The sequence below is a fragment of the Coregonus lavaretus genome (assembly GCF_964263955.1).
Source record: "Coregonus lavaretus genome assembly, chromosome: 22".
In the NCBI taxonomy this organism is placed as follows: Eukaryota; Metazoa; Chordata; class Actinopteri; order Salmoniformes; family Salmonidae; genus Coregonus; species Coregonus lavaretus.
Genome location: NC_140009.1, coordinates 22,863,994 through 22,876,378, shown reverse-complemented (window position 1 = coordinate 22,876,378; position 12,385 = coordinate 22,863,994). Strand labels below are relative to the sequence as shown.

At 45.5% G+C, this 12,385-nt stretch overlaps 1 protein-coding gene across 1 annotated transcript in view; it reads left to right on the top strand.

Moving 5' to 3' along the window:
• Positions 1-7,148: 7,148 nt before the first annotated feature.
• cfap74 (cilia and flagella associated protein 74) overlaps positions 7,149-12,385 on the top strand; it is a gene marked incomplete at both ends in the record, with an annotated part of 43,078 nt that continues 37,841 nt past the window's right edge. The window contains 10 exons of the mRNA XM_084187123.1: positions 7,149-7,251; positions 7,401-7,491; positions 7,823-7,972; positions 8,822-8,920; positions 9,254-9,358; positions 9,808-9,981; positions 10,589-10,699; positions 10,921-11,023; positions 11,759-11,916; positions 12,054-12,276. Coding sequence (XP_084043249.1) covers positions 7,149-7,251; positions 7,401-7,491; positions 7,823-7,972; positions 8,822-8,920; positions 9,254-9,358; positions 9,808-9,981; positions 10,589-10,699; positions 10,921-11,023; positions 11,759-11,916; positions 12,054-12,276 — 1,317 coding nt within the window. The remainder of the gene's footprint in view (positions 7,252-7,400; positions 7,492-7,822; positions 7,973-8,821; positions 8,921-9,253; positions 9,359-9,807; positions 9,982-10,588; positions 10,700-10,920; positions 11,024-11,758; positions 11,917-12,053; positions 12,277-12,385) is intronic.

Here is a 12,385-nt window from a genome sequence, read left to right as displayed (position 1 = left end):
GAAGTCATGATAGAGGTAGATTTTATGTAGGTCAAAATTATATAAGTTGATTTTATGACTAAGGCTATACTCTCCCTCAAGTTAACTCTTAACTGTGGGGGTGTAGTACATTTTTGTAGGCAGGCATTTGGATATCAATGCCAAGACACCCATGAAATTGTTGATAATACACTCACATAATATGCTCATAAGCATCCTAGCTATTATACTTGTATGTTTGCCTACTTATTTCAATATAAGTCCCAAGTACAGCCTACTTGAATTATGCAGTTGTATTATTGCAATGCTAACATAAACAGCATATGTTTCAATAACATGAATTTTGTAATATATATATTTTTTAACAAAGATGCAGAGAATATTCTAAATCCTATTAATGCACCTCTCCGTAGAGGGGAGGTAACATAGAATTAGGATATTCATTTAAAGGTAGACTCAGCCATATGACGTAGAAGGTAAACCGCATAGTGGGTTAATTTCCGCAACAACTAAGATCATTGAAGCGCGAGGCTCAACTTCTCCGCTGTTTTGGTGCTCTGGCTACCATGCTGTGAACAGTGTGAAGCAAACCAATGCACATGCGCAGATACTGTGTGTGACTGTGTGAGAGTGAAGTCTTGCATCTCGCTCATTGCAATATCTGCTGTGCTGCTTGTTGCAAAGTCATTTAGCTGAGTCTACCTTTAAAGGGTACAGTAGCAAATGGAATAAATATTGTTCAATAATATCAATACTAACTTTGCATAATATAGTGTGCGGAATTGTTCCATCTCCCGAGTGGCGCAGTGGTCTAAGGCACTGCATCGCAGTGCTAGCTGTGCCACTAGAGATCCTGGTTCGAATCCAGGCTCTGCTGTAGCCGGCCGCAACCGGGAGACCAATGGGGCGGCGCACAATTGGCCCAGGGTAGGGGAGGGAATGGCCGGCAGGGAGGTAGCTCAGTTGGTAGAGCATGGCGTTTGCAACGCCAGGGTTGTGGGTTCGATTCCCACGGGGGGCCAGTATGAAAATAAAAAAAGAATAATGTATGCACTAACTGTAAGTCGCTCTGGATAAGAGCGTCTGCTAAATGACGTAAATGTAAAAAATGTATGCACTCACTAACTGTAAGTCGCTCTGGATAAGAGCGTCTGCTAAATGACTAAAATGTAAACATTTTAAAATAGTGTATATTTATACACCAGACCATTGGTTTCCAAATATTTGATGAGTAAACTTTGCTATTCTGTCTTTTTTTACCATAAATCATTGCTGTTCCAATTAAGCCCAGTATCATGACTCAGGATGAGACCCAGATGCAGACACGTGAGGCAGTTGGTTCAAGTCTCAGAGATTTATGGAATATACAGGGGCAGGCAAAGGCAGGTCGAGGACAGGCAGGGGTTCGTAATCCTGGTAATAGTTGGCAGATGTAGACGGCAGGCTGGCAAAACCGGTCGTAACCGGGGAGACTAGAACAAAAACCAGAAAGAGGAAAAAACACGAAGAAAGACGCTGGCATGACAAGACGAACTGGCAACAGACAAACAGAAAACACAGGTATAAATACATAGGGGATAATGGGGGGGGGGGGGGGGGGGAATGGGAAACACCTGGTGGGGGGTGGAGACAAGCACAAGACAGGTGAAACAGATCACGGTGTGACAGTACCGTTTACATTTTTTGTAAAGTGGTTATCCCACTGGCTATAGGGTGAACGCACCAATTTGTGAGTCGCTCTGGCTAAGAGCGTCTGCTAAATGACGTTAATGTGCCCTTGAGCAAGGCACTTAACCCTAATTGCTCCTGTAAGTCGCTCTGGTTAAGAGCGTCTGCTAAATGACTAAAATGTAAATGTAAATGTACCGGGCTCTCTTCCAGGTACGCCGACAGCGGTGGACGAACATTTGGGCCGAGGGTATGTTGACCTCTTTCTCAGGGAAGAGCGGGGGCTGATAACCTACGGAGCACTCGAAGGGCGAGAGACCAGTGGCCGAGCAGGGAAGGGTGTTCCGGGCGTACTCCACCCACACAAGTTGCTGGCTCCAGGTGGTGGGGTTGGCCGAGACGAGGCACCGAAGAGTCGTCTCCAGGTCCTGATTGGCACGCTCCGACTGGCCGTTAGATTGAGGATGAAACCTGAAGGACAGGCTGGCCGCCGACCCAATGAGGGTGCAGAACGCCTTCCAGAATCGGGATGAGAACTGAGGACCACAATCGGAGACTATGTCAACCGGAAGTCCATGGATTCGGAAGACGTGATGTACCATAAGTTGGGCTGTCTCCTTGGCTGAGGGTAACTTGGGAAGGGGGATGAAATGGGCGGCTTTGGAAAACCTATCCACCACCATAAGGATGGTGGTGTTGCCATCAGATGGAGGGAGACCAGTGACATATGGGACAAGGGGCAATGAGGAACAGGGAGTGGTTGAAGGAGGCCGGCTGGAGCTTGCCGCAGAGTCTTATTCTGAGCACACACCGTGCATGTGGCGTTGAATGCGTAGACGTCAGAAACCATAGTGGGCCACCGAAAACATTGTCGGAGGAAGGCCAGGGCCCGACGGGAGCTGGGATGGCAGGTTAGATTAGAGGAATGAGCCCATTCCAGGACCGGGGACCTGGCAGAATCCGGGATAAACAACTGGTTAGCCGGGCCTCCCCTGGGTACGGCTGGGAACGCTACACCTTGCGGACCAGGCCCTCGATACCCCAGACAAGTGTCGCTGCTAGACAGGAGGTAGCGGGATGGTCTCTGGGTCAGATGGTGAAGCTGCGGAGCTATGCAAGCGAGAGAGGGCATCAGGCTTCACATTCTTGGACGCAGGATGGTAGGAGATGGTGAAATTGAAACGAGTGAACAACAGAGCCCAACGAGCCTGCCTTGAGTTGAGGTGCAGAGATATTCCAGATTCTTATGGTCGGTCCACACTAGGAATGGATGTTCCACCCCTGTGTCTCCATTCCTCCAGCGCCATCTTGACCGCAAGAAGTTCCCGGATACCAACGTCATAGTTCCTCTCCAAGGGATTAAGACGATGGGAAAGGAAAGCGCAGAGATGCAGCTTTTGGTCCTGTGCAGAACGCTGGGACAGGACGGCCCCCACTCCAACATCCGAGGCGTCGACCTCCACTCTTCCTTAATCCCCTCCGATAATCCATGAAGGAATGTGTCTCGGCGGCTAAAGTGCAAAGTCTACCGCGTAGTCTGCCACACTACGCAGTTGAAGTAGCTTCCGAGCCGCCACTCTCCCAGACAACGGAGAATCGAACACCTTCCTTACTGCCGCCACAAAATCCTCCAGACTAAGGCAAACAGTGGATTGTTGCTCCCACACCGCCTTAGCCCAGGCATAGTGCCTTCCCAGACATCAGCGTTATAAGATATGCTATCTTTGAATGGTCCAATGGAAACAAAGAGGGCTGCAGCTCAAAAATGAGGGAGCACTGGGAGAGAAACGGCAGGCAGGTTCATTACATTTACATTTTAGTCATTTAGCAGACGCTCTTAACCAGAGCGACTTACAGGAGCAATTAGGGTTAAGTGCCTTGCTCAAGGGCACATTAACGTCATTTAGCAGACGCTCTTAGCCAGAGCGACTCACAAATTGGTGCGTTCACCCTATAGCCAGTGGGATAACCACTTTACAATTTGGGGGGGGGGGGGGGGGGGTTAGAAGGAATACTTTATCCTATCCCAGGTATTCCTTAAAGAGGTGGGGTTTCAAATGTCTCCGGAAGGTGGTGAGTGACTCCGCTGTCCTGGCGTCGTGAGGGAGCTTGTTCCACCATTGGGGTGCCAGAGCAGCGAACAGTTTTGACTGGGCTGAGCGGGAGCTATGCTTCCGCAGAGGAAGGGGAGCCAGCAGGCCAGAGGTGGATGAACGCAATGTCCTCGTTTGGGTGTAGGGACTGATCAGAGCCTGAAGGTACAGAGGTGCCGTTCCCCTCACTGCTCCATAGGCAAGCACCATGGTCTTGTAGCGGATGCGAGCTTCAACTGGAAGCCAGTGGAGTGTGCGGAGGAGGGGGGTGACGTGAGAGAACTTGGGAAGGTTGAACACCAGACGGGCTGCGGCATTCTGGATGAGTTGTAGGGGTTTAATGGCACAGGCAGGGAGCCCAGCCAACAGCGAGTTGCAGTAGTCCAGACGGGAGATGACAAGTGCCTGGACCAGGACCTGCGCCGCTTCCTGTGTAAGGCAGGGTCGCACTCTCCGAATGTTGTAGAGCATGAACCTGCAGGAGCGGGTCACCGCCTTGATGTTGGCGGAGAACGACAGGGTGTTGTCCAGGGTCACGCCTAGGCTCTTCGCACTCTGGGAGGAGGACACAGCGGAGTTGTCAACCGTGATGGCGAGATCATGGAACGGGCAGTCCTTCCCCGGGAGGAAGAGCAGCTCCGTCTTGCCAGGGTTCAGCTTGAGGTGGTGATCCGTCATCCATACTGATATGTCTGCCAGACATGCAGAGATGCGATTCGCCACCTGGTTATCAGAAGGGGGAAAGGAGAAGATTAGTTGTGTATCGTCAGCGTAGCAATTCCACACCTTGGCGGGATCCCGGGATCCCCAGCGTAGCGCTCCGGAGGAGGTAAGCGGGGTTCTCGGGAAGTCGGGGTAGGCTGGGGAGAAGCACCACTGGTAGCGGGGTTACTGAGAGTCTGGGAAATTTCCGTTGTGGCTTGATGCCTAATAGATAGTCTGCGGAATTGTTCCAAAAATGCACTGATGGCATGGTCATGGTGTTCCGCCAAGGTGTGGAATCCTTCCATAAGGTTATGTAGTAACTCCTTGTGTCTTCCAATGGTGGCTCCTTGTGAGGAGACAGTGTTGCAATGCTGGTCCGAGTCTGCTGGGTCAGTCATGGCCAGTTCGTACTATCATGACTGAGGATGAGACCCAGATGCAGGGGCAGGCAAAGGTAGGTTGAGGACAGGCAGGGGTTCGTAATCCAGATAATAGTTGTCAGATGTAGACGGCAGGCAGGCTCAGGACAGGCAAAACAGGTCATAACCGGGGAGACTAGAACAAAACCAGAAAGAGGAAAAAACACGGAGAAAGACGCTGGCACGACTTGGCGGGACAAGACGAACTGGCAACAGACAAACAGAAAACGCAGGCATAAATACACAGGGGATAATTGGGGGGGGGGATGGGAGACACCTGGTGGGGGCAGGAGACAAGCACAATACAGGTGAAACAGATCAGGGTGTGAAACCCAGTATGATCCTATTAAGCCCAGTTTGCATTAAAACACATGGGGATTGTTTGTTGATATCCATAATATAATAAATCTGAGCATAAATATGTATTTTTATTTTTATTTAAGTTGATTAAAATACTCAAAAACTCCAGCTATGCATATTATGCATCTAGCCATGGTGCCTTTACCAATATTAAAAACAATTAAAAGCTTTTGTACTCCCTCCAATATGTTAGGAGTGGACAGGTAGTCATTGATGTAGAGAGAGGAGAATAAGGAATAAAATACCTACAAGTATTAAACAAATGAGGGACAAGAAGATTATTGGACAATTACTCATGCAGTTAGGGCCAGGACATTGTCATATTGTTGTCCCTCATTCATCCAGGTGTTTCTATTTTTTGGTTCACCACATGTACCTTTGTAATTCAACAGTAGAGAGGGAGATTTGAAACGGTCTTCAGACAGGCTTTAGGAAGACAAGTTGAACTAATGAACATGAATAGGAGTACAGCAAATGTGAACCAGCTTTCAGATAATTAATTAAAAGTTGTTTATGTTTATGTTACGGTCTTTGTGTATGGCGTCTTATCCACAGATGGCCGGGCCGGGTGCAGGATTTTGTTCTAACCAAAGCAGTAACACCTGATTCAACTAATCAAGTCTTGCTTGAAGTTTATTATTAGTTGATTAGTTGAATCAGGTGTGTACTGGTTGGCAAGAACAAAAGCCTGGGCCCAGATTGATCTCTGCAGATACGATTGGACACACCCCTGTTATGAATGCTACTTCCATGATGAATAGTAATGATATATTGATTTTAATAACTTTAGGGGAGATTATTATAATTTAAGCTTACATAAGAAATGTCAGTTTGTACATTTTTAACATCTGGAAATGAATTGAAATAGATTATTTAAGAGTTGGGCTTATTTGGAACATCCATGGGCTTAAAGGGCACATTCAGTACCCATTAAGCCCAGTCCAGACTTTTCACATATTTTATCAGATATGTTTATCTCACATAAAGAAATGGTGTAAGTAAAGTCATGAAACTTCACATGAGATATCAATCTTTCATTTTATCTAAATTTTCCTTATGAAAATTAGGGCTGTATATACTTTGGAAATGTCTAAACTTAGATTTTGGTCGGCTTAATAGGTACACTTAACCAACTTTGTATCCTTCATTTACTAAAATGTTTCCGTTATTTTGGCAGTTACCTGTATACAGAACTAATGGATCTGCTGATTTACAGAAAAATGTCAATGTTTAATGACTTTCTTCAAGTTGTCTCCCGTCACTCACCCACTGATCTACTGTAGTGTTGCTCTCCCACTCTCCTGGGGGAAGATGATGGGGGGAGAAGAGAGGAGGGAGAGCGATAAACCAGATAGAGGATATGGACAGTCTAACACACTAGCTACTGTACCTTTCCTCTGATGAAAGCAAATTCATATTGCATCATATGCGCCTGAGAAAAGGAGAGCGGGGAGAAGAATCCACACACACATCTCGCGTTAAAGCTTCCGCCCCTCTCTGGTGTCCATGGAAACACTACTAACACACTTGGTTTGGCAGCTGGCTTCAGTGGCTTGACGTTTCAAACAAGAGAAGACAGTAGCCATCTAGCTAGCCTGCAAGTTACACATTTAGCGACTTCAAAGTTGCAGAAAGAACTCCAGGTAACAACAACACAGTCAATCAAGATAAGATAACATTTTAAAGTAGCCACATATACGCTAATCATGTTAGCTAGCTAGCTAGTAAGTTAGCTTGCTACAATGCTTGCTAACTAGCTAGCGAGGTTGGCTGTTGCAAACGAATGAGTCTAGCTACCTGAACATGTTTAATGTAATGACACTAGCCATCTTACTAGCTAGCTAACTTTAGGTCTGTGAGCTCTTTGTCATTTGAAGTTATTTCTGTTGACTAAAGTTCACCAATGTTGTTCAATTTAGGTCTTATGGACGCATCTGACAGGGATAGTCCTTCAGAGGAAGTCTCCATCTCCTCTTTTCATTCTGAATATCCTCCACTCAACACCTGGACAGATGAGGATACAGGAGGTAGCTAGGTCTAACATTTGTTTAGCCATTTGTTGTTGTTGTTCTGTATCTATGTGTCTTGTAGGGCCTTAATCACACATTCATGTAAATGCAAACATACAGTAGCCTAGCTAGTTAGCCATTATAAAGTTGTATTCCCACAAATTCAGATGAAGGCACAGGAGAGGAGACCTTCAGAGAGGACCCAGCACAACCAACGGATGCAACAGAGTTTTCTTTAGAGTTAGATGCTACTAACTGGTGGGTGTCTCTGCTGCTTTGAGGACAGATTATTTGATTGAAAAATGTGGTTTCATTCAGCTTTAAATATTCATCTTTATTAAGCAACATACTAATTTTGGCTTTTGGCTTATAAATAACTTTTTACTTATAATAATATTTTGTCTAGGATTATCTAACCTCATCCCAAGACTATTGTGCAAGTGTCTGGGAATGAGATTATGGATTATAAATACATTATTTTACATTAATAGTGGTGTGCCTTATATTGTTAGATTACTCCATGTTATTACTAGTGATAAATTCTTGACCATTCACCAAACCTAGGCCAATGTCTCTTGTATCTGCAAAGGGCGGATAATGATGACGACCTTGCAGAGGATGGTGGACGTAGCGGAAAGAAGAGTTATGCAGAGACAGCACGGATGTTCAAGCTGAGAAGAAACCTGGACCAGCTGGACTGCTTCCACCGACAGAAGGAGCACAATGTGCTGGAAGCCAGGTCTGTGTTTGCGTCCCAAATACTTCTGTAGTGCACTATAAAGGAAATAGAGTTTTATTTGGGACGCAGCCTGTGTTTGGCAAGGATCAGACCTTTATATGCCACCTTAACACAAATCAAAGATTTTCTCTGCCCAAATACATTCCAATGCCCCATTTTTAGGCCTGCCCTAAACCAAGGAACAGTTTCTGTAATTCATTGATTTGGCTATTAGAAGAAACATAATTTCAGCCAAAGAGGACACATTTCTGATAATGTGTCCACATTTGTTGTTGATTTGTGCAACAGCAAGCCATTAAGCACCCAATGAGCTGCGATGCAGACCTTTAGCACAAACATAAATGGTGGTCATTCTGTGCTGACACAAAACAACACACTGCAGTAGCAATCTTTTTTGTGGCCAGGGCCATATTGGAATAGCAGCATAAAAGCACTCTTAAGCACTTGGCTTTTAGCCAATATACAGATGGCCTGAACCATAATGATCCATCATTATTTGCTTCAGCTCTTTAGCCCAGTCACAGATTGTTATGTTGCACTTCATTAGAATGCAAAGAGAACATTGGGCCATTCAAAGCTGTTGGGTGCATTGCAATCTCACAGCTGTCCCTGCTTCAGCACACCTTCATGACTTCTTTGTCAGCACAACAAATAGCACCTTTCTTTATGGAACCACCTCCAGTCACAGAATGGCCGTTCATTCATTTTTACGTCCACATCCAACCTATTACCTTGCTAACAGTCTCTGAATGGTCTTGTGACTGTCATAATGAGAGCTTTTCACATTGTGGTTTGTTGTTGTTGTTGTAGATTTAGTGCAGTGTTTTGCCTTTACTTCTTGGTTTCCAGGGAGGAGCTCAAAGTTTGCCGTCTGCATATTTCTGAGCTGGAGAGGCAGAGAGAAAGAGTGGAAGAGGAGATAGAGCAACAGAAAGAGGAAGACAACAGGTAGGCACAAACAAAGCAAACCCAGATATAGCCAGGTCAGGGGGCGTATGTACTGTATGAAGTGACTCAGAGTAGGAGTAATGATCTAGGATCAGATCCCCCCCTGTCCATGTAACCTTATTCATTGTGATCTGGTCCTAAGTCAGCACTCCTACTCTGAGACGCTTGATACATATTGCCCCAGGTGATGACCTCTTTAACCCCATGTGAATTAAGTTAGTGGGATTGTTTTTGACTTGATCCAAACCAAACAATTAGATGATAATGATTTTATTTTATACAACACTTAGCAACAAATACAATGTCCCTTAGCACCCATGTGTTTTCTTGCAGTGTGGCCGTGTTTCGCCTCCGAGCCCAGCACAAGCGCCTATGTCAGGAGTTACAGCGAGAGGAGGAGCTGGAGTCACATGTGGCCAACACTCTGAGGGAACATGAGTGAGTCTGCACTACTGCAGCATGATTTAGGCCCCATTACAAGGCTCCAAAGTGACTGCCAAGTTTATCTATCTTAAAGAGATATTCACCCTTTGAGTGCTATTCCAGTTGGGCAAATAGATACAATACTTCCGCTACTTGCAATTATATATATTGTTCTTCAAACATATGTTTATTGTTGCATCCAAGATGCTTTTTCAAGATACATTTGATTCAAATGCCACAAGCTCCCATTAGAACAAACCATTTTCCTTGTAGACTTTTCCTAGCTGAAATCTCATAGTGCTGCACATTGACAACTAGCTTTAGCACCACTCTCATCCTTGACCTTCCCTGCCCCCCCCCCCCCCCCCCCCCCCCCCCCCCCCCCTCTCTCTCTCTCTCTCTCTCTCTCTCTCTCCTTTCTCCCCCCATCTCCCTCCGTCCAACCACTCCCCCTTTCTCTGCAGACTGGAGCTGTGTCAGGTGGAGGTGGAATTGGGTCGTTTCTCCCTCCTCCGTGTGGAGGTGCAGGAGGAGGAGCAGGCCTACCAGGTGCTGCAGGCCCAGAGAGGGGAGGCCAGGCTACAGAAGGAGGACACCTCCACCCAGAGCCTGCAGCTCCGGAAACAGTGCCTCAAAGCGTAAAGCAGCTCACTCCTTTTGATTTGTTAGTTTTTTTGTGAGCAACATAACTTTATTGCACACAAACTAGACAGTACTAATGTCACATACAAAGTAATCTCAGCACCCAAAACTTTGTACACACAGGTACAAACACACACATACAAACACACATAACATACACACTATACACACACGTACACCTGGATTGTGTGTTGTAGTGGCCGGAGGGCACACCGTTAATGTATTGTGAAATCTGTTGTAAAATGTATTTTAATGTTTAAATGTTGTATTATAATGTATTACTGCCTTAATTTTTGCTGGACCCCAGTAAGACTACCTGCTGCAGGGCAGCAGCTAACGGGGATCCATAATAAATACAAATACAAAATATCACATGTGCACATTTCTATTGTTATGTCTGTCACGAAAGACTACATACAAAGTGCCATACATGGTAATTATGATAACATTTTCCATAATATTGTCATGACCCAGGTTAATCTGTCTGTATAGACATACAAAAAAATACTACACAGTAGCCTAGCCTATTGTTACTGAGATAATTGAATTGTCATTAGTAAAGATTCTTTCCATTTGAGCGTGATGTTGTTTGTCTTTTAACAGGAGGCAGGCGGCCATACAGAGGGAGGAGGAGACTCACTGTCAGAGGACCACAGAGCTGGCCCAGGCTAGCCACCAGAAAGCAGCACTGTATCTAAAAGAGACTATCAACAGGTAACGGCTGTGTTCAACCTATCAACAGGTAACAGCTGTGTTCAACCTATCAACAGCTAATACACATATAACATGAGCATATAGAATGTATTGAACTTAGCTATGAACTCGTAGAGTTGATAACCAGCTATCCCATAGCAGTTTATAATTAACATCATAACAAATGAATGTATGCACCCTCCTTCACTCTTGAATGATAGCTACGTCCCTCTTGTGTCCAGGATGCATCGGGAAGAGGCAGAGAAGGAGCAGCAGAGTCGAGGGCTGAGGCAGAAAAGGATGCAGGCAGTCCTGTCATTGAAGGCCAACATTGCAGCCACCCAAGTAAGCAGTGCACACTTTTTTGAGTGTGAACATGAAATTCCGCGACCCAAGGCTATTGTTTAGGCATTGAGTAGAGTTAAGATAAGAGCGTTGGTCCTCGGCTCCTAGCTCGTGTTTCTGAGGGTCCAGCCAAATGGAAAATAGCAATGGGCATCGTCACATTGTCATTACATTTACATTTTAGTCATTTAGCAGACGCTCTTATCCAGAGCGACTTACATGAGCAATTAGGGTTAAGTGCCTTGCTTAAGGGCACATCGACAGATTTTTCACCTAGTCGGCCCGTGGATTAGAACCAGCGACCTTTCGGTTACTGGCACAACGCTCTTACCCACTAAGCTACCTGCCGCCCCATGAACACAAGGTGACACAATTTATTTTGCCTTCCAATGGACGGACAAATGTTCTGATTTACTATATTAAGCTGGGAATACACTTTGGACCTCTTTGTACGATTTAGTAGTTTAATAATCTTGACCAATTGCTGCTGTATTAGTAGAGTGAACACAGTGTGATGGAAGCCCTCACTGCACGATTGAATTTCTAATTGATTACTACAATCATTGCATCATTGTTTTGAAATCACACAGTATATTCCCTGCTTAAAGAAGCATCAGTATTATTCTTACTGAAAGCCTAGTTTGTGTTTTGTTCTCTCGACAGTTGTCCTCATGAACAAAGGGGAAGTATCATTCCTCCTTGACCTTGTTCACTCTACATTTGTGTTGTTTCCAGGAGAGCCTGCGAGCCCAACAGACGAGGGCCAAAGCCCAGGCTCGGAGACAAGAGGAGGAGGAGAGACAGCTAAGAGAGTCCCTACAGACACAGGGTACCAACAGCACCAAGCACATGTACCAACAGAAAAAGCTCCAGGACTTCCACCGAAAGAAAGAGTGTGTTCGTCTGATCAATCTGCTTCTCTCTCCCCCTTAATGCATGGGTGTTTCCTTCTCACAATAACGCGCCAAGGAGAAATATGATCCTAATTTGCTCACAATGGCTTGTTGTTGTTGTTGTGGTCGTTTTTCAGAGAATTTGAGGAAAAGCAGAAATCCAAACGGGTGGAAATCGTCTCAAAGTTACTGCTGGAAGAGGAGTTGTTAGAGAGACGCAAGAGGCGCCATGCTCTGCTGTTCCCTCCCACCCAAGTGAGCCTTGTAGAGAGGTTGGCAGGGCAGGGGAGATCTCCAGAGAAGGTCCTTCAGAGCCTTGATCCACAGCCGGCAGAAACAAAGGCAGAGAAAAGAAAACGAGTGAGCGGAAATTAAAAAAATCAGACTGCTGAAACAAGAGTCTAATAAAGAAAATGGTACACATGACATGAAAACTCTGGTTGGTGTGTGTTTTCCCCATGATTAAAGG